The 25,596-nt window shown below is 50.2% G+C and overlaps 1 protein-coding gene across 4 annotated transcripts in view; it reads left to right on the top strand.

Moving 5' to 3' along the window:
* The window catches only part of DOCK1 (dedicator of cytokinesis 1), a 528,429-nt gene that overhangs the window by 84,567 nt on the left and 418,266 nt on the right, over positions 1-25,596 (top strand). For 3 of the 4 annotated variants that reach the window (XM_030333990.1, XM_030333988.1, XM_032595287.1), the window contains exons 7-16: positions 268-403; positions 1,594-1,751; positions 2,987-3,068; positions 3,501-3,636; positions 6,767-6,839; positions 9,937-10,079; positions 15,516-15,641; positions 20,384-20,508; positions 21,665-21,763; positions 22,726-22,798. In XM_030333990.1, the coding sequence (XP_030189850.1) occupies positions 268-403; positions 1,594-1,751; positions 2,987-3,068; positions 3,501-3,636; positions 6,767-6,839; positions 9,937-10,079; positions 15,516-15,641; positions 20,384-20,508; positions 21,665-21,763; positions 22,726-22,798 (1,151 nt within the window). The remainder of the gene's footprint in view (positions 1-267; positions 404-1,593; positions 1,752-2,986; positions 3,069-3,500; positions 3,637-6,766; positions 6,840-9,936; positions 10,080-15,515; positions 15,642-20,383; positions 20,509-21,664; positions 21,764-22,725; positions 22,799-25,596) is intronic. The other variant, XM_030333989.2, reaches the window with a different exon arrangement.

The raw sequence follows: 25,596 nt of genomic DNA, 5'->3' as shown, positions 1-25,596 counted from the left end.
CATGGGGCTCAAACTCACAATCCCAAGATCAAGAGCCTCATGCTCTACTGACTGAGCCAGCCAGGTGCCCCTGAGTAATTTTTTTGAATTCCAAAGGAATGTGTTTTAAAGAAAGTGACCTTATAGAATTATGTCCCCTAGTATTATGGATGACCCTGACTTTCTGTGATGTTTTCAACTGCGCCTAGTTGTTGGGACTGAAGTTGTGTCAGAGAATTCAAAGCCCTTGGTCCGTGTCCATGAAGCTCTGAATTCTTGTTGTTCTAGAATTCTTGATCTGGACTTGGTGGTGAGAGATGAAGACGGGAACATTTTGGATCCAGAACTAACTAGCACGATTAGTCTCTTTAGAGCTCATGAAATCGCTTCTAAACAAGTGGAGGAAAGATTGCAAGAAGAAAAGGTAAGTTCGGCTGTCTGTAATGTGCCATTTACATTGAGAGCACCTTTCCTCAGTAACAGTTTTCAACATTAATAAAACACCAGTGAGGCCCAGAATTTGTACTAGAAAACTCAGAAGGCACGACTATACAGTATATTTCATACAATGATGAATGGAAAGGAACCCAGTGTCCAAACATACTGCTGACGACCAGGAAGGATTTCATCCCTTGGTGGGGGCGGGGGGAGGGTTGTAAGCACTGTGCTACGTCTTAGGAGGCAGGGTCTTAACGACATTGACTCTGTGTTTTCATCTCATGGGAAACAATACTGGATTCTGCATTTCCTCTCTGATAGGAGCCAGAGGAGTGACATATTCTAAGCTTGATGAGGGCAGGGAACATGTGTCTTACTGATCTTCTGCATTTTCTCTGGTCTCTAATGGTGTCTTCTCTATAGCAGATATTAAGGAGTCAGTTGACTGATTGAGTCAGCCGTTCATTCAGCAAGTATTTATTGAGCACCTACTGGGTACCACAAACTGAGGACGTACTGATGAATAAGACAGAAGTGTTCTCGGAGGATTTAGTCTAGTGGGGGAACCAGAAATTAAGCAGCTCTGCATGTGAACATCACCATGATTCGTTGTTTAGACACTGCAGTATTTGAAGACCATGTTCAGTACAAACTGTTAAGGGGTTGTGACCTTTGCACTGGGTGCGTGCATGTGTTGAGTGGGACAAGGAAGTGACTGCAGAGTGGCTTTGCTGTGTTAGGCTAACCGGTTGCATGCAGTTTTCTGTTCTGTCATCAATAAAGAAAGTGCAACGTTGGTTAGTGGTGAGTATTGCTAATGTCAACTAACTTCCTTCCTTCCTTCCTTCCTTCCTTCCTTCCTTCCTTCCTTCCTTCCTTCCTTCCTTCCTTCCTCCCTCCCTCCCTCCCTCCCTCCCTCCCTCCCTTCCTTCCGTTTATTTACTTATTTTGAGAAAGTGAGAGCATGTGTGCGCGTGAGTTGGGGAAGGGCAGAGAGAGGGAGATAGAGAATCCCAAGCAGGCTCCGCATGGTCTGTGCAGAACCCGATGAGGGGCTCGGGCTCATGAACTGGGAGATCATGACCTGAGCCGAAATCAAGGGTCAAGGACGCCTCACTGACTGAGCCCCCCAGGCACCCTGCTACTGTCAACTTTCTGTTTTATTTCTACTTACAGTCCCAAAAGCAGAACATAGATATTAACAGACAAGCTAAGTTTGCCTCCACCCCTTCTCTGGCCTTGTTTGTCAACCTCAAAAATGTGGTTTGTAAAATCGGAGAAGATGCTGAAGTGCTGATGTCTCTTTATGACCCTGTGGAGTCCAAATTCATCAGGTCAGTGACGTTCCCTTGCGGCTGTCTTTCTTCTCTGGGTAACGTTCGGAAAGTGGCGCTGGGCCCACCAGACGTCTAGGTCTCTCAGAGAGCAGTGGGGAGACCAGTTGGCCATACTTCCCCCGGCAGCTGAGCCCAGGGTGGTTTGGGACGGTGTGATGGCACTGCCGGGCTCTGGTCCAGGGTCAGCTCTCTTGCGTGCACACGGGTGTTCGAATGTAGAGTTTTCATCTTGGAACTGTTTCGTGGACGTGGCAACCAACCAAAGGTGGAAGTCATTGTTTCCTGTGTTGTCTTCATAGGGTTTTATGTTTCCAAGACCCCCCCCCCCCCCCCCCCGATAATGTCACTCTTGTCTCAATCTTGCTGCTGTCAAACTTTTGTCTCTTGCGAATGTCACTTTTGGACCTTTGACCTATTGTTATTTCTGCAACACGTTTGGCTGGAATACAGTGTCTAGATGGCTGCCTGCTATATAAAGGCTCTCAATTAATAATTGTTGAATGAAATATTATAAATCTCGTCTTTGTCATCCCTGTCATTTCTAATGTGGTCTTTTCCCTCCTTCTTGCTTTTGTCTCTTAGTATAACTCTCTCTTTGTCCAGATGGAAAAATTATGGTTTAAATTATGTGTGAAGTGTGTGTGTGCTCATGCACGTACCTTTAAAACTCAAATATCTTCATTTGTGTTGTTCAAAATTATAAAAGTTGGTATGTGACAGAAAACAGAACAAATGGATGAATTTCATCCTTATTTGTGATACGGACTCCATTTCGTCTTGTCGTAGGATTCCATTTGTCTGTATGGCATATTTGGTTGTTTTAGGCTCTGAGACAGACGTGCAGTATTTCTTTTATACTGTAAATGAATGAACGGTGAATTTTAGATCATAGTCAATCTCAATAAACGAATAATGCTTTTAAAATAATAAACTTGGAAATGACGTTCACATATAGTTCCATTGCAAAATTACAGCCTTTCAGAGATTCTCGACTATTCCCTTGTGTGGGAAATTACTTATGTGCTAATGGAAAAGCAGTTCTCTCTGGCATGGCTGACATTTCTGAACTCGTATAGTTGTCTGCATTGTGGACTTAGGTGGTATTAATTATAAATCAATGTGGGTGTCTATTTAGTGTCCTGTTAAATTTAGAAAATGAATTTGTTTTTCTTTTCTTTTCTTTTCTTTTCTTTTCTTTTCTTTTCTTTTCTTTTCTTTTCTTTTTTCTCAAGTGAAAACTACCTGGTTCGCTGGTCAAGTTCAGGATTGCCTAAAGACATAGACAGATTACATAATTTGCGAGCTGTTTTTACTGTAAGTACAACCACACAGGTTCATTTGAATCATTCACCATTCCAGTGATTATCTTTAATGATTGCCCTCTGACTTGTGTCTACACTAGAGCATGGATCCTTGGGATGCTTGTAACCCGTGTGAATGCAGTGATAATAAGATACCTTCCCAGAGCTGTTCAGGGGTCTCTAGCTTCCCTTAGGATCCCCATGACAGAGATTTGCCCCAGCACTCTCTTAAAGCCCCAGCACTCTCTTAACCCTGCATCTGAAGTTTGCTTAACGTTAATTGACTATTGTCATCCAGCTCCTTTTTGTTATGTGAACAACTTATTAAAATGCTAAAAACTGGTCAGAGAAGAGAGTCCCAATCCATCTTTTTACTGTCTGTTTCAGTTGCACCTGCATTGAGTAATGGTTCTCCCAAATAATTTATGGAAATTAATATTTCCAGGACCTCGGAAGCAAAGACCTGAAAAGGGACAAAATCAGTTTCGTTTGTCAGATCGTACGAGTGGGTCGCATGGAGCTGAGGGACAACAATACCAGGAAACTGACCTCGGGCCTGCGGCGGCCTTTCGGAGTGGCTGGTAATCCGTTTGTCTGCTTTCCTCAGAGTTTCTAGATCGTCATGTTCATCCTGAGTAAGAGCTGCTGCTCAATACTGGATGGTGGACTGCTTTGATTTATAAGCTCTTCTGTTAGAGAGAGAGGGAAAAAAAATCTCTTAGCTCTTTTCTGTGTGGCTTCTGTGGACTGGCAGCTCGCGATGCTTCCTTCAGTCGCAAGTTTCCGATGTAAATCATATATTTGGTTTTAAAGCAGATCACGTCTCCTGAGGGAGAGCCTGACCCACATTCTCAGCCTGGAGGAAAGCCAGTCATTGGATGGCTTCACGGTTTCTGGAGCTGGTGATTGATTGATTCAGGAGGAAATTCACAGTGAATAGTCAAAGTGATGATGGGGTAGGAGGAGACCGGAGCATGAGGAGGACCCAGTTATCTTGGAATAGGTGCCGTCTGTCCTCCATGTCTGTGTTCCGTTATTTCGGTGACAGCTCAAGAAGAGGGACTGATTAGTCACCTCTGCTAGGGAAAGGTGAGGGTGTCCCCTGTCTTTTGGGGAGAGATGAAGATAGCCATGTCTTTTTGGTGCAAAAGGTTAAATATTTTAATGGCGTGATTCTCAGCCCTAACTGTGTTTGGGAACGGTTTGGGGCACGATTAAAAAATATATTTTTGAGCACCTGGGTGGGTGGCTCGGTTGGTTAAATGTCCGACTCTTGATTTCGGCTCAAGTCATGATCTCATGGTTTGTGAATTTGAGGCCTGCATGGGTTTCTGTGCTGACAGTACAGAGCCTGGGATTCTCTCCCTCTCTCTCTGTCTCCACCCCCCCCCCCACCCCGTCTCTGCCCCTCCCCACCGCATGCGCGCTCCCTCTCCCCCTCTCTCTAAATAAATAAATAAACTTTAAAAATATATACACATTCTTGCCCAGGCCCCACATCCTGCCAATTAAATGAGAATTCCTTCTTTAACCAAATCACCTATGAGCCACTACGGGTGTGAGGCACCCAGTGGAACGCTGCCATCAGACTGCCTTGCCTCCCTCGTCACATGGCATTCAGCACCCCCAGTGGCGCTGTCCTAAACTAGTGCGCACCCCTAACCTGCTCAGGACATCCTCTGACCTCCTGTTCTCTTTCTGGTTAAGAAAGGACACTTCTCCACCTGAGAAGGTGGATCACCTTTTTGGTCGTCCGCTTCTGTTCATACCTGTGCAACTCCAGTTCCCACACATGAACTTAATTTTAAGATTTTATCCAGAATAACTTCTGCATGTTTGTGTCGACAGAGCCCGGGTGAGCGATGTGTTCACGGACCTTTAAGCCTCCGGTTCTTAGCCTTCTATGGGAAATGCTATGTCGTGTTTCTTTTGTAATGTAGTGTAAAAGTGATATAGAACTTATGAAAAGACAAAAAGCGTAAGTAGAACATAAGTCACTCATAATTCTGTGTAGCCGGGGTTGTACCAAAGCCCCAACCAGAGCGCGAACCTCCGTGGTATGGGCCAGCGTGCGGGCGAGCCGCGGTGAGGGAGGTTCCTTGCGAACAAGGTCTGTGCTGTCACAGCCTGCTCCTCCGGGGCTTGGGACAGGCGCCACTGAAAGGGCTGTCACTCCCAGGACGTGGAAGACTAAGGCTGCCTTCACCTGACTGGTGTCACACGCAAGTCTCATGGCTCACTCTCTTGCTTCCTTCCTGCGAAACTTCGCTGGGCTCTGATGTGTTCCCCGGCCTGATGCCTGGGTTTTGGCATTGTGGTATCATTGGGGGCAACGCGAGAACTTACGGACGCCCCAGAGCAGTGGCCGGGTTGTATGACTAGGGAGACGCACTCAGCGGCGGGAGGAGAGAGGGCTGCAGACACACAGGTGGGCTGTGCCTTGTGGACTGCGTGTGGCAGGTGGTCTGTGAGGCCCAGGCTCTCCCCCCTGTGGCCCAGCGCCACACGGTTCTCAGTTGGCGGTGAAAGTACGGTCTTGGGCATCTGAGGGTCTCAATAGGTGCATCTAATGCCAATCCGTTGCCCCCAAGGATGCTTAAAGCTAGGGGCGTCTTCTGGTAGGTGGAGACTGTGGTCTGGGCCATATGCCTTCGGGGCATCCACAACCTGATGATCTAGTTCACTTGTGATGCTTTGACCCGTATCTCTGGACACATGTGTGGGCTCTTCGCTCCAAGAGGAGCAGTGGTTCAGCAGAGTGTGGGCTGTTTTCCCTCAGGACACACTGTGGAAGCTCCGTGGGCTCCACCGAGGCAACCAGCATGTGACGATGCTTCTCTTCTCGTCCTTACAGAGTCGTCCCCCTTTTTGTTGGGGGAGGAGCAAGTGGTAGAGATGGAAATTGTCCACATAGTCAGTCCGTGGTCGTAATCCTCAGGGAAGGGATTGTGAAGAGAAAATCAGTGAGCAATGTTGCCCAGTTACCTGACGTGTGGGGATCGAGCGGAGACAGAGAAAGCGCCCGGGGCTGTCGTTGGGGGTCTCTGGCTGCAATGGTCAGAGCTTGAGCATCGGAGACTTTCTAGCTCTCTGACTTTGGGCAAGGTCATTCATTGGTGTCCTGGAGCCTCCATTTCCTCAGTTGTGCAGTCGGTGACTTTGAGGATCGGCTGTCGAATGCCCCTTGAAATAGTGTCCACGGATGCTGGTGTGGGATGGGTAGACGGATGGTAGTTACTTTATTTTTGGGGGAATGCAAGAACTTATGGATGCCCCAGGGCAGTGCCCATCAACGTGGTTGGCCCTTGCCACATGTGGCTTTTATGAATGAAATCAAAGTAAAAATTCAGTACCACCGTCACATTTGCCACGTTTCAGGTGCTTGTTGTTCCAGAACATTCCATCATCACACAACCTTTGTTTGGACAGGGCAGCTCCAGAGTGTCAAGTTGCATCCTAGGCAAAGGAATTTATTGAGCAGAACTCTGCCATTTGGGCCCCAACCCCATTTGGGTCGATGTTCTCAGATAACTTCATTTGTCTTTGGAACATGAAAATGCTCTGAACTTGAATATTAAAAAAAAAAAAAAAAAAAATGCCACCGTGTGGTTTATGCCGCTGTTGGTCAGAAGACAATCTGATGTTGCTTTATTTGTTTGTTTTCTCTGATTATAGCACTTAAAACAATCCCTGTTCTTTTCTTGTCCCCAGTGATGGATGTAACAGATATAATAAATGGAAAAGTAGATGATGAAGATAAGCAGCATTTCATCCCCTTTCAGCCGTAAGTATGGAGCAGTCAAAGCACTCAGCCAGATACAAGATGGAAAACGTGTGTTTGTAATAATTCTCTTCAAAGTTAAGTTTATAAATTCAGCACAAAGAGAGATTGATTATTTTGTAATAATGAAAGATCTGTGTAGTCACGGCGGTAGCGCACGGCATTTCTGTAGCCCCACGAGTCTTGGGTTAAAGTTGCCTCGTGGTCTTGCACGTAGAAGATTTTCCGGGTGATTCGGGGGAATCGCCGTGTCGCATAGGACACGCAGAATTACCAGTCCACCGTGAGCATGAATGTTCCTTTACATAATTGATTCATTCTAGTAGCTGTACACATTCAAAATGCAGCATTTCCACATTCATCACGGGACGCTGCTGTTTTTAAAATAGAAAGCCAAACAAAATAGTGATGAATTCTTTTGTAAAGTGAAACACTTGAAACAAATAATCATGCTGCTGCTTTTCTGCCTCTGTTGCTGCTTCAAGCGGACTGAGTCTGCGCTCACCTTTCTTAGGGTTTATTGTAGTTCTGAAGCCAAGTGTGTGGAGAGGTGTGGGAAGCTTGGAAAACACTTGGAGGAGATTTGTTAAATTGATTCTCTGAATGGAAGGTAGATCCCGTGGAAAAGGTCGAAAGGATTGGTGTCCTTTCCTTGGGGATGAAAGCGAGAGAGTAGCTACATAATGATCTGTGGCCACTTCACCGGACGCTTCTCCATCTCAGACGGCCGTGGAGAGAGAAAGGAAGAGGGGTTAGAGTGGTTCAGGTTAATCAGAAGAGACAGCTTCCTCCTGAGGGTGTGAAATCTTAGAAGGGTAGACCATAAGGCGTGTTAGAATGACCTCCATAGTGTTCTGCCTTCTGCCTTTTCTCCTTATTTCTGTTCTTACTTAAGTGGTTCCAGGCTTGAAATAAATTTTATTTTAGAAATCTGTGTTCACGTGTTGGCTGAGGAGGTTTGGAATCTGGTGATGCCCAGCAGGTAGCTGAAGGAGTCTCTTTGGGGTCAGGGTGGGCAGGAGCTGTGAGTTTGGCTTCCCATTGCACTGCTCATTCTTGCGTGACGGATCCCCTCACTCAGCCCCGGGCTTGAGAACCATTTGTTCAAGATGGGGTTATGATGGTTTTCTTTGCAGGAAGGTGATCTAGTCAGACAGCATCCTAAAGCATGGCTCAGTGGAAATTTTTGCAGTCTTCCCAGTGTGAGAATAACAGAGAACCGTGCATTAACCAGCTTAAAATGGGTTTTCACCACACACAACTGGAGGCAAAGGTCTTTTGTGGCTTCATTCCGTTAGCGTCACTCCTCTGTCCAATATGGTAACCATGAGCTACATGTGGCTGTTTCAATTAGTGAAGATTAAATCAAATGAAATACTTCTTTAATCACATTAAAAGTGTTCCCATTGAAAGTTCCCAAAGTCCCGTTGAGAGTGTTCAGTCCCACTGGTAGCTGGTGGCTACCATATTTGGCAACACAGGTCTAGAACATTCCCGTCATTACAGAACGTCCTGTTGGGTAGTGCCGCCTTGGAATCACATCCAGTGAGGATAGTTACAAAGGGAGCGTGGTTCTGCGGAATCTGGAAGTTTCCTCAGTAAACAAGGGAAACATCGTCTTTGAACATAGGCAGATATTGAGGTAATAGATAAAATATGCCCTTATAAAATGATAATACTAAGTTGCTGCTTTTGCCCATGAGAAATAATGCAGCCCAGTGCTGTTTTGAATGCTGTTTTATATATTAGACCTCAGAGTTTCTTGATGTCTTAATGTACCCCTGAGTTGAAACTACCTGTTGTCTGCTAGTGTCTTCTGGGAAAAGTCAAGGGAAAAAAAACTGTTGGTCATTGTTTGAAAAATTAGGGAGGTTACGAGTTTAAGACCCACAAGTCCAAATTTCACTGGGACGTGTTACGGCCATGTTGCCGCCATCTTTTTCTGTCTTAGAGCAAAACACCCATTTTAAAAATTATTATTACGTGTTCGACTCTTGCTGTAATTTGTGACTCCTTCCTCCCTTAAAGGAAGACTAATATTTCTAGTGTTTGAAACAAAAGAGCAGCATGATTTTAATAGCAAACTAAGCAATGAAACCAGTTCTTTGGGAAATGCCATGCTAATGAAACCGTTTTTTGCTCCATTAAAACTGATTTATTATATCACAGGATAAGTTTTAGGGAAGGAAGCACAGTGTACATCTTTCTCTCTCTGTCTTTTTTAACTTGGTAAAGTAAATTAAAAGTCCTTGGCTCTCTTGAGTAATGTGGGCTCAAATGATGAATAACACTTGTCCTTGGTTCTGGAAATGATTTTAAACATTATGTACATGACGTATATTTTCTTGCTCATTGCATATTGTGCTTTGCTGTGCTACATGGTATTTCTCTTTGCCCATGTTGCCTGTTTGTACTTATCTCTTGGTCTTAGCGTAGCTTCTATTAAAAACTCATGATCCACGGGACCCCCAAATGGTGATGGTTTGCATTCATAATCACATCACAGTGTCACTTTTCAGACATGGTAGTTATGTTCTCCAAAGACTGTGCCATTCTTTTCACACTTAATTATCTGAGGCTACACTGGGTACACAGTCTGATGGAGTGGGTGGTTTTCACCCAAGTTCTCCAAGCAATTAGGTTGTAGGGATTGTTTTTTGATCTTGATTTTGCTTTTCCCTTCGAACCACCTGCCCCTTGACCTAAGCTATGGTCAGGAATTACTGAAATTGAAGAAAGGGACATGAACATTCCTTGCGATTAAATGCTATCCACATTATTTTCAGATAAGTCCCCCCCGCCCTTTTTTTTTTTTTTTTTTTTTATTATCTATTAGAAATGGAGTGGAGTCGTGGTGGATGTTTATTTCCTGGGGATAGGGTTGACCTTGTTTGCTTTACTTCTCTTGTGTTTCAGCATTTTCCTGATCAATGCTCTTCCCTGTCTCTCTTGTCACCTATCCTGTCCTTTGTCGTGCGTTGACTCATGATGACTCTCTCGCACTCGGTGACGATGATCTCTTGTGTTCCCTTGTTACCGTGACCTCTGGGTCTCTGTGCCCCTTTGTCTCCTGTGGTCTTGGTCGTCCCGTGCCCTCCAGGCTCGCGTTGGACGACGCCATTCGACACAAGCCGCTGAACATGTCATCCCGTTTTTCACCCAGGGTGGCAGGGGAGAATGACTTCCTTCAGACTGTTATAAACAAAGTCATTGCTGCCAAAGAAGTCAACCACAAGGGCCAGGGTATGTATTCTGTTGTTTTGTTTCTACAAATGTTCGTTTATTACATGAACTTGGGACAATGCTGTATGGTATGCATTTTAATTTGATGATGATGATGGTGGTGATGATGAGAAGGAGGATGGTGGTGGTGATGTTGATGGTGGTGGTAAGGGTGATGAGGATGATGGTGATGATAGTGATGGTGATGATGGTGACGATGGTGTTGGTGATGGTGATGAGGATGATGGCGATGATGGTGGCGATGGTGATGAGGATGATGGTGATGATGAAGATGATGGTGATGATGATGATGGTGATGGTAATGAGGGTGATGGTGATGATGATGGTGATGGTGATGAAGATGGTGATGATGGTGATGATGATGTTGGTGATGGTGATGAGGATGATGGCGATGATGGTAGTGCTGACGATGACACTGGCAGTGTTGGATCAGGATGTGCTCATACAATGTATGCACAGTGTAGGTACAGCATGTGAAGGTTTTCTTGCTGATCACCCGTGTAAGCATTGCTAAGAGCCAGCCTCCTGGGTGAGTGGGGAAGGCTGAGTGGGACACAATTAAATGTTTGCAACGAGTCCAGAGTTGAGCCTGGAAGCAACTCTGCTTTCCTGAGTCTTCTTCAGCCCTGTCCTCTCATCCTAGCCATTTTTGAAAACACTCAAACGACCTCACAAGAGAATACAGTAGTTGTCCACCGGCTGTTCACTTCCCCTTTGCTGCTCAGAGAGACGTGGAGACATTCAGCACAACACAGCTCTGCGTGTGCTCTTCTCTGTTTTCCTTGCCCGTGTCGCGCGCTAATTGCTGGCACGTTGTTTCCTGGGGCTCCCCTTCCTCCCTCTGAGGAAGTGGCTTCATTTTGCAGACAGATTTCTCTTCAGTTTTGTAATGGAAGGGACTTCTCCTCCTGACGCCGTGTCTTGCACTCATCGTTTTTAATCCCACGCTGACAAGTTTCCCAGCAGCTGACCTTCTGGAGGCAGAGGCAATGAATCAATCACCCCGGGCTGGTGACAGTTGGCACTCGGGCTGGCCAGGACCGCTGCCAGAAAACAGCTGTTTACTGAGGCCTCGCCTCCAGCTCAAGGGGAAGTCACCTTCAGAGCCCTTACCTAAGGCTGCTTTTAGCACCGGTGGGAGAACCCACTTTTCAGTCCTCGATTAGATGCAGACTTACCGTAAACTCCGTGGAGCTTAGGTGGATAGACCTCTTTCATTGTCTAGTTACCTCTGTCGCCAGCCTTTTAAGAAACAGTTCTCGTGATTCGTTTCCCGTTGTTATAAAGGAGAGTATGAATTGAGTGTGATGAGTTTTCTGGAGGAATGGGAAGCCTTTGGCTTTCTTTGGCGTGAACTAGCCAGCCCCTTCCCTGGCAAACCACAACCCCCAAAGCAAAGCAAAGCAAAAACCCCAACCCCAAAGCGTTAATGAACCGTGGCCTCTGTAGACAGAGTGGTTTAAGCTGACCCAGGACCCACCTTCTCATCAATTACTGGCTCTCTGATTTGCACGTTAATTGAAAACCACAGGGAGATCCAATTAAAGTTGTTTTGATTGGGGCCACCCTCAGACTGGGAGCTCCAGTGCCCAGACCCCAGGCTCCTGTCGGATTGAGTTTCTCTTCCAGAGCCATCAGATTGTGATAAACTTCTGTCCCAGAGTCACACAGGAAAAGTGGAGATTAGTGTTAGACCAGCGGGAAACTCCTCGGAAGGAGGACCCACGGCCTGCCTCCATCAATCTCACTGGTATCGTGGCCCATATCTGTGTCACCAGAGGCCCGTTGGGCTGATACCAGGGGGGCCCTATTCTGTGAAATAGAGAAGGAGCGGTGTTTTTAGGTCCCAGTGAGAACTGAGAGACAAGAGCATTGTTTTTTTCCTGCACGGAAGTGGGCAATGTCGCTAGCTTTTTTTTTTTTTTTTTTTCTTTGAAGCTAACTAAAGTGACCATTTCTCTGGGCTCCCTGGCCAGCCAGCTTCAGTGCATTCCAGGGAGACCAGAGACAGCTGCAGCCCAGGGAATGCAGCACAGAACTCGCTGCGAGGTGTGTGGGGTTGGCCCGGTGGAGCTGCGTGCTTTCAGCGGTGGTGGTGACCCGGCGCACCCCGGCGATGTCCCTCCAGCCACCGCAGGCTTGTCAGCCAGAGTCCCCCACACTCATCCTTCCCCGGCTCCTCCCTCGGCTTTGGCCTGTTTTAGGTTTACATCCACACGTTTACTTGTCACGATTGACATTTTTTATGTTTAGCCCCAATTATTCTGAACCCTGAACCCAGGGCCGCAGGGGTTTGACGTGGACAGTAAGCCCCCTCCCCCCCCAGCTGCTCCTACTGTTGGAGTTAGAATGTATGCTAATTTCTTTTGTTTTTAGCCACTCTGGTTAAGCAAAAGTCAACCTCCAGGGCACTTGTTCCTTGAAAATTGGCCTCATTTTCTCCTTTGAGGAAAGTGCTTTAAACCCAATGTAATCAGGAAAGCTTAATCTCTGTGTTTAAATCGTGTTATAACAAATTGAATTGTGTCATTAAGTAACTAGTTGATGAACTAAGGTCTTTGAGCAAGCTCGCATTTGTGCGAATGAAAGGTGTTTGGGAGGCGGCCGGATTGGAGAATGGTGTTGTCAAACATTTCTCTGCCTCGGACCTCCGTAAATGATTACCTCACCACGTCCTGCGAGTCCTTGACGAATGTCATTGAGTGGGATTCCTGCTGGGGACACTCATGCCTTTGGGAGGTTTTGGGACCAGAGATTTGAGAGCCTCGAAGCTGCACCTTGGTGTCCCCAGTAGGGATCGCGTCTCTGTCACCTGCAGTGATCATCTCCCCTTGCACTTAGACACGTGTCCCTTGACTTGCTCTGCTCCACTGGAGGACGCGGCCCCCTCAGGGGCCTGTCTGCTCTCCTTTCAAGAGACCTCTCCTGAAGGTCCACAGGAACACCAACCTGTGGTCCTTTTGTGTGAATTAGAAATAGGGCGTCCATCTTCTCAGTGAGTCGGAAGATGCAGGCAGCGCTTGGGCACCCAGCTTGATGAGCAGAGTGTGGGCTGGGTTTAGCTCCCCACTTGCCTTTCTTTGCCAGGGCCTTGTGCAGTGCACATCCTGAGCAAGGATACCTCTGTCCCTATGTGGGTGTCACCCCCTGACATCTCTTTAGGGACCTCCTTTTATGGGTTATGCTTTCCTCCTCTTTCTTCAAACTCTCCCTCTCATGATTTGGAGTTTTATATTTTAAAGAGAAGGGAAAACAACAGGAAAGGAAAGACAAGGAAAACACCATGCACAGAACAGTCTACCTTAGAAAACATGTCTGTCTCTGTGTATTGGCTCGCTCTCTCCGAGTTTCTCAACAGAGAGGCTTATATCTCCTCCCTCTGACCTTCCTCTGTGTTCCTTCTTTGCCCTCCCGTCGGCGTTGCCCCCTCCCGTCTTCACCAGGGGTGCACTTGCTGAGGACCTCGGAACACCCTGGGTGCTCAGTGCCGTGGACACTGCCCTTGTTGCTTGGGCTGCGCCTTGTGCCGCTCACCACCCTGCTGCTACCCCCCTGGGTTTTCCCTGCTTGCTCTGGCCTCTGAGGTCCTTTGTGAGCTTTAAGTGTCGGGAGTTCTGTGCATCGTAGAGGATCTTCTTCCTCTTCTTGCCCCTGCCCTTCCTCTTCCGGGCGTCCCCAGGATACGGGGTTTCCTGGCTCCGGGAGTGGCATCCCCGCTCCTCCTATTGGCCATGCCCACAGCTGTCCCCATCTCTGCAGAGCCGCCCCTTCTCCCTCCGGTTCTGGTCTGACCTTCATGCGGGTGGCTCCATTCCCGCCGGCAGTGGGATGTGTCCTGGGTTCCTGCAGTGGCTTCTCTGCCGGGGTTCCTCACGTGGCTCTGAACTCCCACCCTCCCGCCTGTCTGTGGGCCATGCCCACATGGCCACCGGAGTTCTGGTACTTGCCCCTCTTGCCAGCCTGCCCTCGCCTTCGGATGGGGCAGTTCCCACCATGGCTGGCAGGGTCCCTGCTGCCCTTCCTCGCTTCATCTCCTGCCTCTCCCCCTGAGGCTCAGGACTCCAGGCGCCTGGGGGCGGGGTGGGGGTGGGAGGAGATCGTCTGATCTCTTGTGATGTCTCTTCCTCAGGTGAGCCTCTGTGAGCCCCAGGATTGCAGCCTTGGGGACCCAGTTTCCAGGTGCCCTGGACTTTTCCTTAGAGAGTTCTTTGCTGTTGCAGATTTCACCGAGGCTATGAGTTTAGGGCTTGACTCCTGGAATAGAAGCTAAGTCCCTGGCGGGGATATAGTGAGTGTTTGCTCTGTGTCTGCAGTGCCCAGTGTGTGTCGGGCACACAGTAGGTGCTTATTAGCTTTGAGTAGATCAGAGACACCGTCTAGTTGGCAGGAGGAGAGGGGTTCACCTGGCAGAGAACAGAATGTCATCAGTGACTGTGGGCTTTCTCAACCACAAGTGACATACGTCTTTGCAGAGGACAGGTGTCTCCAGGCCAGCTGCTAGCAGACAGGAAGCTCGAGGAGAACGGTGTGAGGTGTGGGGTTTCATCAAGCCGAGCGGCTCTCGGTAGAAGCAGCCTCAGGTGAGCACGCCTTGTGTGGGAACGCCAGGCGTCTCCCGGGCCTGCCTGGAATGCACATCATTTGTGGATGGGGTCTCAGTTTTCCCGTCTGCCTGCTACTGAAGGCAGCGTGCTGAGCTAAGCAGTGATGAATTGTCCCTGCTCCCTGGAAGCATGCATCTAGGGGAGGAATAGCTGGACAGACCGACAGACAGACAGACACACGAAAGAGTAGCGTGAGTGAGAGCAAATGCCTTTATATTCTGATGCGGATTTGGGTCCTGCTGGGCTGAGTGGCCAGGGAGCGAGCAGGCCAGGCCTCTGAGGTCCCCGAGACGGAGACCTGAACGTGACAGCTGATGGTGACGGCCTCCTTTCCCACTTGGGAGAAAGGCCCTGTCTTTGAAAATTTCTGAGAGAGCCACGCAACTGACTTGTGTTCTGCCTTTGATTTCATTACCCCGTGTCTGCTCTACTCCCTCTTATTTTTGCCTTCTGTTCACTTGCTGCACGAGGGTATTTTCTCCAGAGTGCAATTCTGCATCAGCTTTGCGGAGGGAGAGGCTGGCACACGCACTCTCGGCTCCCAGGCCCTAGCAAGTTCACTCTGTCCTCCCCACGGCATCCCTTCCGTCCTGTTCAGAGGGTTTCAGAGCCTTCCTGCCCTGTCCCCACCCCCCTTGGAGGGGAGAGCAAGTGGCGGCTGGAGCATTTGTTCGTCCTTTGCTGTGATGTTGTGAGACGGAGGGACCGGGCTGCCTTGGCCGTGCGGGGTGGCTCGCTGCCCGCCTTCTGGGAAGCCCAGGTGCTTGGTGTCCTGAAATCTTTCAGAAATGTATAAGCTAAAACATGACTCACGCATCCATTGCTTTTCTAGGTTTGTGGGTAACATTGAAATTACTTCCTGGAGATATCCATCAGATTAGAAAAGAATTTCCTCATTTAGTGGACAGGACCACAGCGGTGGCTCGGAAGACAGGGTTTCCGGAGATAATCATGCCTGGTAAGAACGGGTTCCTTGCGTGCCTCTGGGTGCAGTGTGGATGTGGCCGGCGTTTGGGGCGGTTGTATCGCTGGCCACAAAGAGCAGTGCGAGGACGGTGACCGGCATGCAGAGGGTTGAGCTGGTGGTGGGTGATGTGTAAACCCCAGGGTGGTCATGGATCATTCCCGCAGGCAGGAGCCATGGCCAGAGTGAGCGCCGGCCACCTAGGTTCAGACCGAGGGGAGGCGGCTTCTCTTGGTTGTAATAACCTGTGAAGGCTAGGGGAGCGACTTCTGACAGTATCATAATAGGGACAAGCAGGCGAAACGAGCATTTCCAGAACCCAGTCCTGAGAACTTGAGATGGGTTTCTACCACCAGCTGGAGCGAACGTCGTTGTTGTAAGCGAACCCTTTACCGTCCCGTATTCCAGTGTTACCCTTAATCCAGATGCCTTGTGGTTTGTCTCTGCCCCACGTCATCTGGTGAAAAGGAAGAATGGAGGTTAGACGTTGCACCGCCTGGCCGCAAGGACTGCGTGCGCTGGGTTGTGTAACACGTGTAGTGTAATAAGGGCAGCGGGTCATGGGGCTTTCTCCCGGGCCGCGCGGGATTCCCCTTGGGTTCTGATCAATGGATCCATCGTGGTGGTTGGTTCACGGTTCACTCTAGGATGAAGGTTGCCCTTTTATGATGGTAACGTGGGTTCACGGTGATGATCCTGCGACAGCTTTGGAATCAGCCGGAACATGTTAAACTTAAGGGGGCACAATTTAGATAAACAGACCCTACTGTGTTCCTGGTCCTCGGGGTAGGTTGTCGGTTAAATGTGTCCTCACCACAGTGCTCCCGAGCCTCGAACCCCAGTCTTCAGCCCCAGAAGTGAGATTGCAGGACCTGGAATCTGGTCTGCGCTTTTCCTTTGTGCTCCGGCTCGTCCCTAGCTCTGTGGCCCTGGGTGAGGCCCTGACCTCCCTCAGCTGTGGTCCGCGGCTCTGAAGAATGAGAGTAATGATCATTTCTACCTGTAGGGCGGGTGGGAGTTGGGCTCCTCTAGGGTGGAAGTACAAGGCCAGGACACACGGCCGAAGCCTGAGGATATTCATCGGCTCACGCACCTGAGCGCGGACCTGGGAGTCAGCCCGGGCACTGGCTCCGTCCCTCCGTAGCAAGCTCTGCCAGTTGTCCTCTTTGCATGTTGACTTCGTCCTCTAGCAGGCCCCCATGGCTCCCGTTTCTTCCCAGAACCCAGTGACCTGAGGAAGATGGCATGCTTTTGACCCAGTGTTTCCCAGCAGTGATGTTCTGAGCGGCATTCAGACTGGCTCACTCAGTTCCCTGCTCTGTGGCCCCCTGGACAGTGATGGGCTGGGTGACGGAACAGGCACCTTAGCCACCTAGAGCTTTGGTGAGGTCAGCTCCTTCCGATGGCAGGGGTCGTGTGGGGGAGACGTGAACACCCGACAGATGTTTGGAGAGACATCTGATCAGAATAAGGAGGGGCAGACGTGAACGTGTACACCTGGCACCTGCTTAGTTCATGTTACTCATGATACTGAAGATTGCTCAGGCCCGGTCATGGATTCTAAGCTTACGAAACCAATGACGGACTCTCGTGTAAAAATTAATCTCATGTTTACTTTCCAGTTTTCAAATAACATTCACAGTAGTAACATGATTTGATCCTCACAAGATCTTGGGGAAGATCCTTTACGTCTGTGGGATACTTTTTTGGTTTGCAGATAATGCTCACGTTAATAATTTGGCTTGATCCATCTGAGGATCTTGAAAGCCGACAAATTGGCGTTGAGCTAATTGAGAATCAAGATTCAGCCGCAGCCTGAAGTTACATAGCTAATGAGCAGCAGAAATGGGGCCAAACCTCCTCACATTCAAAGATTCCCTGTGGTGTCCCTTTAAAAGGGCCTTGCTGTACATTCGCAGGGAGAGCTATCCACTCGTTGTGCTATCAGAGATCTTGTTTTGGTTATTTTAGGGCATTTAGGGACATGTTCTTTCTTTCTTTCTTTCTTTTTTAATGTTTGTTTTTGAGAGAGACACAGAGTGTGAGTGGGAGTGACAGAGAGAGAGAGGGAGACACAGAATCCAAAGTAGGCTCCAGGCTCTGAGCTGTCAGCACAGAGCCCGACACGGGGCTCGAACTCACAGACTGTGAGATCGTGAATGGAGCTGAAGTTGGGCGTTTAACTGAGCCACCCAGGCACCCCTGGGACCTATTCTTTCTGCTACCTCTGTCTTTTGGGGCTGTTGTGGGTCATTGTGTACTCCAGCTAGTAAATGAGTGTGAAAGTCATCTCAAATTGGTTAGGCTGGATCACAGTGGCTCACCGTACAGGAAGAAAGTATGACATCCAGGACCATATTATAAAACCGAGGACTACCTACTGCGGGTGTGAGTCAAGTCTGTAAGCAGCAAATCGATTTGGAGTTCACAGTGGATGTATCGCCTGCATGTGTATTTGAGATGAAATTTATAGATTAGGATGACGTTGTGCGTTGATCTTGGGTGGTCTTAGGATGGCCTCGTGTTCAGAGCGAGACCCAGAAAACTTGGAACTCATACTGATCATGTTTCCCTTTATAATTGTTCAACTGAAAAAGTTAAGGCCACTAAAAGAATCTACTAGTAGATTCTTGGGGCAGCCATACAGGTGACTGTTGTTCCGGCAGGTTCTGTGTGTTAAGTCGGGAGTCAGGGCTCCCGTCGTGTGGGATTCTAGCTAGAATGAGTCACCACGTTCTCTCCATGGCCGAGGAATCACTGACGGGCCGTGGGCGCTTCCCCAGGCCCCTTGGGGGAGAGATGGCATGGGGTGTTTTCTCTCGGATCCCTGGCCGTTAGCTCGGTAGAGCGTGTGCATTGTCCCCTCTTGCCCCATCTTATGGAGATACCTTCACAGAGATGTGTGTCTCCTTTGCACAGTGGGAGAGCCTGCCGTCGTTGGGTCTCCTACCTGTTTGTGAGCCTCGGGAAAGCCTGCGGTTTGTCCGAAGGATCCTGGCGGGGAGCAGAGTTTTTCTCTGAGCTGGGAAGGTGGCCAGAGGCTTGCGTGTGGCGAAGGGAGAGTTCTCGTGGAGTCCGCTCACGTCTGCTTCCAGCTCCTTCCTCCCCAGAACGAGAACCCTGTGGCCCTGGCGGCCTTCTCCGAGGGCAGGCTTGTGAGTGCCCGTGTGTGGAGTTTATCTCCTGTACACCCCACTTGTGGGTGGCCCTGAGTATGGATGTCTAGGCCAAGAGGAGAGTGAGACTCACCGCCCCCCTGCCCCCAGCGTGTGACGGCCGTCTGGCCGATGAGGCCTGTAGAAAGCTCTTGTAGCCCCTTTTGATTATGGCTTTTGTGCTTTGGTAGAATTTACAGGCTGAGGGATCACTCAGACTGCCCTGCCTTATTGATGAGGCTGTTTAGCAGCGGTGGCAGGGGAGGTTAAGTGACGTGTTGGTGGTCACTCAGGGATTAGCGGCAGGTGTTGGCCTGGAGGCTCTGCCTCCTGCCCTTGGCCCCACGCTCCGTCACTCTTAGCTTCTCGCTCGGTCGATATCACGGACTGCACTCCTGTTTCCTCTCCCAGCAGCTCCGGTGGCTGTGGTTGCAACCCACTGGGATTATTATAATAACGACTTTTAAATGAAGGCTTAATTTAATAGTTGGATACATTAAAAGCCAGAACAGAGCAGTAAGAAAACAAAACAAAACAAAACAGAAACCAAAAAAACCAACCTCCCCCCCCCCCCCCCCACACACACACAACAAAACAATAAAGCAAGGGGATTTTTTTCTTAAGGGATCCTTGTTCTTTGCACACGGCGGGCCGTTCACTGCCCGTGGTGAACATCCTCCTCACATCCCTGTGGGATAGCAGGTGGGTCTGGCGTGGGAGGTGGCCAGACAGACAGCAGGGTTGCAGTCGCTGGGTAGTGTTACGTGCTCTAAATCATGATGCTAACGAAGCTCGCTAAGTTTTCCCAGTCGGCCCATTACCAGGGGCCTCGTGTGCTCTCGGTAGGAAGAAGCGTTTTGAGCTCGTTTGTCGTGTGTGGGGTTTTGTCTCTTGTTCCTGCTTCTGTTTTGCACAACTTATGGCCTGACTCACGTTACAATGCACAGATCTGTTTCGTTCTGCTCCCTGTGGACCTTCTTCAGGTTCCTGACCGCTGCCCACCGGAGGAGACAAGATCCATGCAGAAAGCTGTCTCTTGACCCACTCCTAGTCCCTGCTCCCAGACATCAACGCAGAACGTTGGCTTGGGGTTCTGGTTCTCAGTCAGCTTTTCATTTAAGTCCTTAGAAAAACGTAGAGGAAGCCAATATTGCCAGTTGTCACTTAATGTTGTGATTTTCTTTGGCTGCCCAGACTCAGAGCACGCAGCCAGTGGTCCACCTCGAGATAGTAATGTGAGTCACAGTGGGCCGTAGACTCTGGAGAGGGACAGTCATTGCAAACCCATCGACAGCACTGAAGCCGCTGTGTGTGTGGGCTGCCTCCCGAGGTGAAGAACCACGCAGATCATTAAGGGCCTTGAAATTTTCCCCTTTCTCGTCATCTTATGCTGACGATGCTGAAAACTGCTTTTGTCATGCCTTTAAATGCGAGGTTGTTTTGTAGAAAATATTGCATAATCATCCAATACAGCGTTTTGAATGCGCTGCTAGGAGAGGCAGCAAGTTAAGGCAGTTGTGCAGAATTCTCGGTTACATTGTGAATGATGGATTGGCTTTAAAGGTATAATTTCTCCCCCAGGTGATGTTCGAAATGATATCTACGTAACTTTAGTTCAAGGCGATTTTGATAAAGGAAGCAAAACGACAGCGAAGAATGTGGAGGTTACCGTGTCTGTTTATGACGAGGACGGAAAACGGTTGGAGGTATATATTGTGGCCAAGCTTAATCCGTAGCGTGGAAGCTTTATTTTCCTGCCAAGTGTCCCTTTGGCTCTGCTGCACGATAGAAAAAGACGTGGCTGGGGCTGTGTGACCCCCTTTCTAGGGATGAGAGTTTACTCTTTCCCCCCTTTCTCCAGCTCGCTACAGAGGCCTGGTGTGCACGGGGGCCTGGCAGTCCCGACCAGGGGGTCCCGACCGCCTTTGTTCCCCGGCCGTGTCACCATGCCTCACTTGCCAGTGTAAACCCAAGGCTCAGAGGTCTTGCCCAGCACGGTAGCGGGTCAGGCACTGTTCTGGTCACTGTGTGAGAGATGCGGAAACTGAGGCCCAGACGAGTCTTGTTCAGGGCCAGAGAGCTAGCGGGAGGTAGGACTGGGGTCTGGATCCGGGCATCCGACCTCTTGCTCTGCTGGCTGGTGGTGGTGGTTCCCGAGACCTCCTCCTGCGTGGTCGCAGCGGCCGGCAGGACTCGCGAGCTGGGGCGGTGCTCGGAGACGGTGGCCCCCTCGGATGACCGGAGGCCAACCCAGAGCACGTGTCCCTGCCGCCTCCCACTCTGGACCATGGTGGAGGGCTGGGCTCCCCTGGGCCCACGTGGCGGAGGGCAGTGCCACTGTGCTCCCCTGAGGCTCAGCTGTGCTGGGAGGGGTGGGTGGCCCACGTCCAGTGTCACTGCCAGGCAGCGCTGCCCTTGCCACTGGGGCCTCCCCGGTGTTACTTCCGCCGGAGTCAGGTGGTCAGTGTTGACAGCTGGCGGAACAGGAAGGAGTGTCGCCATCTCCTTTTTGGTCCGAAGCTCTTTATTCTAGACCTACTGAGTGACTCCGGCAACTTCCTTCAGACCTTAATGTTGAGGCTGTTAGGGGTGAGGGGGCGGGGGACGGAGGACAGTATAGCATCTCTGTGCTGATCACCATCAAGATGCTTAAATGGCTGAGAGCAGGATCTTACGCCGGCCACGCTGGCTCCAGATGGATCTGTCCTCCCATTGCCGGGAGCACATTCCATTCGCGCCGGGTTTATTGGCATTCCTGTAGTGCTCTGCTTAGCTCATCTAATGGGGGCAGGAGGTGGGGAGATGTATGCGGTGTCAAGCTCTATGAGGTCTGATGTGAACTCTTTATGCCTTCTTTTAAAGCATGTGATTTTCCCGGGTGCCGGCGACGAAGGGATTTCAGAGTACAAGTCTGTGATTTACTACCAAGTCAAGCAGCCGCGTTGGTTTGAGACCGTTAAGGTATCATTTACATGGTCACTGTATCCCACGGGGTTGATGATGAAATGCTCATTTGTATCCCAAGGAAGTCCCCACCTCCCGCCCAAGCCGGGGCTGCTCGCCAGCGGCCACCCCAAACAGGCAGAGGCGCTCTTGCAACAAAGTCGTTCAAGGTTGCTAAGGAACCACGCTGGCATTTCTTGGAATACATTTACTCTCATCTCCTCTTGGACATAAAAATAGGACTTTCATGGAGACAAATGACAGGGTCCTTTAAAGATAGCTATTATCTTTCTCTTCTCGGGTCTGTTTGATGTGTGGCCTGCTGTCTTTACACCAAATGGAAAAAAATAGTGGTGACAGCGTATGGAGGGGATCGCTGGGGAGACGAATCCCCTTCCGTGGTGTCGTACTCTGCTTTCCTCACGCGGCACGCTGACGTCACCACGGCAGCCCAGCGTGGCACTCCCCCAGCCCACGTGCCAAGGGCTCGAATACTTGAGACCCCGGCCAAGGGTTGGCTCTACCACACAGATGTCAGATATGAGAGTTTTTAGGGACAGTCTTTGCCGAAGGGCAGCGCGCGTTGGGTCTCCTTGGACTGGAAGTCATGACAAGCCAGCTTTGCTCCTGCCGCCGAGGGCAGGTCCCCGCGGCTGTGGAGGATGCGTGGGCACCTCCAAGAAGGGCTGCCAAGGAAAACGGCGACTCGTAAACGTAGACTCTTAACAGGGAGGATCTGAATGTTTACGAAAACCTCTGCTGTCTCGCAGGGTTGGTTTGGCGTCCTTTGCAATATTACCTAGTTTAAATTTTCAGAAGGCGTTTTGCTTTGGAAAGTCGTACGGGGGATTAGGTATCCAGTGTTTTCATCACTGCAGTGACGAGTTGTGCGTGGTTGCACCGTATCTGCAGTTAGACAGGGCCACTGATGTGAGAAGATACTGGTACAGGTGCTGAAAGTTCCGTTTTCCACTCTGCAGGTGGCCATTCCCATTGAGGATGTCAACCGCAGTCACCTTCGGTTTACCTTCCGCCACAGATCGTCACAGGACTGTGAGTAATCCCTCCATTAGCCCATGGGGTTTTCAAGGGAGAACAGGGGCAAAGCTCAGTAGGCTGTACTCGTCACTTGTTCTGGATTGTTCTGGAAGTTCTGGATCTAGAACTCGGTTATCCCAACACAGTGCCATCTTAATCCTTTAACTCATTTCCGTGTTGACTTGTTTCCAGAAAATGTCACTGACTCTTTTTCCTTGAGCCGATTATAGGGAGACATGAATTTTCTTGAGTTGTTCCAGCTGCTACTTCCCGTTCTTCCTTTCTGTTTCCTCTCTTCCGTGTGACTCGTAATGCTGTTCCATCCATCAGAAAAGTCACTGAGATACAAGTGGATTTCAAAAATTGGCTCTTCATGCCCTTTGCACTGGAACGGAAACCCCGGAGACCGTTTGTCTTTGTGAGCGGCCCCTGGTGTCTGAATTCAGGCTGAGCTTCTCTCGCAGGAAATGTTGGGACAGCACTGGCTGATGCCGAGATGCCGGGAGGAAAGAATGGGGGACTTGGGTTTTTTTTTTATGTTTATTTATTTAATTTTGAGAGAGCGTGCACACACACAAGCTGAGGAGAGACAGAGAGAGAGAGAGAGAGAGAGAGAGAGAGAGAGAGAGAGAGAGATACAGAATCCGAAGCAGGCTCCAGGCTCCGAGCTGTCCGCACAGAGCCCCACGTGGGGCTCGGAACCATGAACGGTGAGATCATGACCTGAGCCAGAGTCAGATGCTTGACCGACTGGGCCACCCAGGTGCGCCAGGATGGGGGCTTGAATCTCTCCCCTTCCAAAAGAGTTATTGATGACTGAAGGTCACCTTGTCACATTCGTTGAGTGTCTGCTAAGGATGTAGCCCAGTGCTAGACACTGAGATATTACGAAAGGCAGATAAGTCCTGTGTCTGTACCCACTGGGTGGTGACCTCAGATTTGGGAAAACAATTCACAATAAGAGGGGCGCCTGGGTGGCTCAGTCGGCTGAGGGTCCAACTTCTGCTCAGGTCATGATCTCACAGTTCATGGATTCGAGCCCCGCGTCGGGCTGTGTGCTGACGGCTCAGAGCCTGGAGCCTGCTCCGGATTCTGTGTCTCCCTCTCTCTCTGCCCCTCCCCTGCTCGCACTCTGTCTCTGTCTCTCGCTCAAAAATAAATAAACATTTAAAAAAATAACAATAAATAAACAGTGAGATTGGCTCCATTTTGTGGGCTGTAGATTTGAGGGAAAGGGTGGTCTGGGGGCCCTGTGTTGCATGGACGACCCTGTGGGTCCTCAGCCCTGGCTGTCGGGGCCCTCACAGCCATCCGGAGGATAAGAAGGCTTGGCCATCAAGACCGAGCACAATGGAGGCTGCCGAACCCTTGGCACAATGCCTGGCATGGGGTAGGTGCTCCTTAGGAGCCACTGCTGCGTGGTGATGTGTCCATCCTTCTTCCTGTTCCTGTAAGGGGTTCTGCCTGACCCGGTCCCTTTCCTAGGAGTGTGGTCCAGGAGAGCGGGTACACGCGCAAGGGTCTGAAGCTGGGGGGACGTAGACCCCTCTGTGGGGCCGGTGAGGACCCAGGGCCTCGCTGCTATTCAGAAGCGTCGGGGCGTGCTCACCTGGTCCGCAGGGCTGGTGTGCAGAGAGCACGCGTATCAGCCGGAAGACACACGGGGGCGCGTGGGGTAAGGCGGCCGAGGCAGTTGAACCAAGGGGTCCAGACAGCACGGGGTCCGTCGTGGTCAGCGGCTATGTGGAGGGGGCGGGCGGAAGTGACCTGTGGCATCATCCTCTCTCTCTCGTCCTGTCCCCGTGTTTGGGCCGGGCAGGGAAAGGGGTCTCGGGGTTCGAGCAGGGTGGAGCAGTAGGGTCGTGGGGGCTGGCGGCGTGGCCCACGGTGCCCAAGCGTTGCATACTTGCCCCAGGGGCCAAATCCAGACCGGCAGGCCGCAGGGGGTGCCCGGCACTCCTTGCTGGCCAGAACTTTGGGAGAAGAACAACTGGTAATAAAGGTTTGTGAACACGCATTGTGCCTTTACTGGGCTCCTGGCATGAGTAGTTTTGCTGTACTGTTTCGACTGGTCCTCACAATAACCCCGTGTTCCGTCACTGTGGCCATCACCCTGCCCGTTACGGTTGAGGAAACTGGGGCCCACGGACTCCCCCTCAGCGGCCCAAAGTCACCCTAGTTAGTCAGTGGGACGACTCTGGTTCAAACTTAGTCTCTATGCTGAAGCGTCCTATTCCCACACCTTGGGGTGAGGTGAGGCCACGTCCATCACCTGGTCTTAGTTTTTCACCTGCTGTCTACCCGTCGCAGAGAAGGTTCTCCTCTTTCTGAATATCATCCTGGGACTATTGTGGAGAAGGCTGGGGTGCAGGGTGAACGGACCGGGGCGCGTGGATGGGGGACCCAGGGCGGTCTGTCCTCAGCCAAGGCGTGCGGGGAGCCGCGGGCTCAGCACCCTGCATCAGTGAATCGGCCGGGATGGGAGCGGGCCGCAGGGACAAGGGGGGCATGCTGGAAGGCAAGGACCCAGTTCTGGAATCCATAGAGGGCTTGTCTCCGAGGTAAGCTCCCCCTTCGTAACGAGCTTGTTCTCTCTCGTTAATAAATTACATCAGGGCCCAGCATTTTAATTTTCAAAATCCTTATTTTTCCAGACAGTTTTAAGTACTCATTATAGACAAGATGCTGTCACCCAACCCGCCACCACACATTTGCGTAATTAATGAGGCTCCCTGCGCCACGGCTTGTGCGGTTTTGGAACCGTGTTGAGCATCAAGAGTGTGATGCCGATGCAGTCCTGAGCTGTCCGCTAC

This window comes from Lynx canadensis, chromosome D2 (assembly GCF_007474595.2).
Source record: "Lynx canadensis isolate LIC74 chromosome D2, mLynCan4.pri.v2, whole genome shotgun sequence".
NCBI classification, from domain to species: Eukaryota; Metazoa; Chordata; class Mammalia; order Carnivora; family Felidae; genus Lynx; species Lynx canadensis.
The sequence above is the reverse complement of the archived record's forward strand: the minus strand, read 5'-3'. Positions and strand labels throughout refer to the sequence as shown.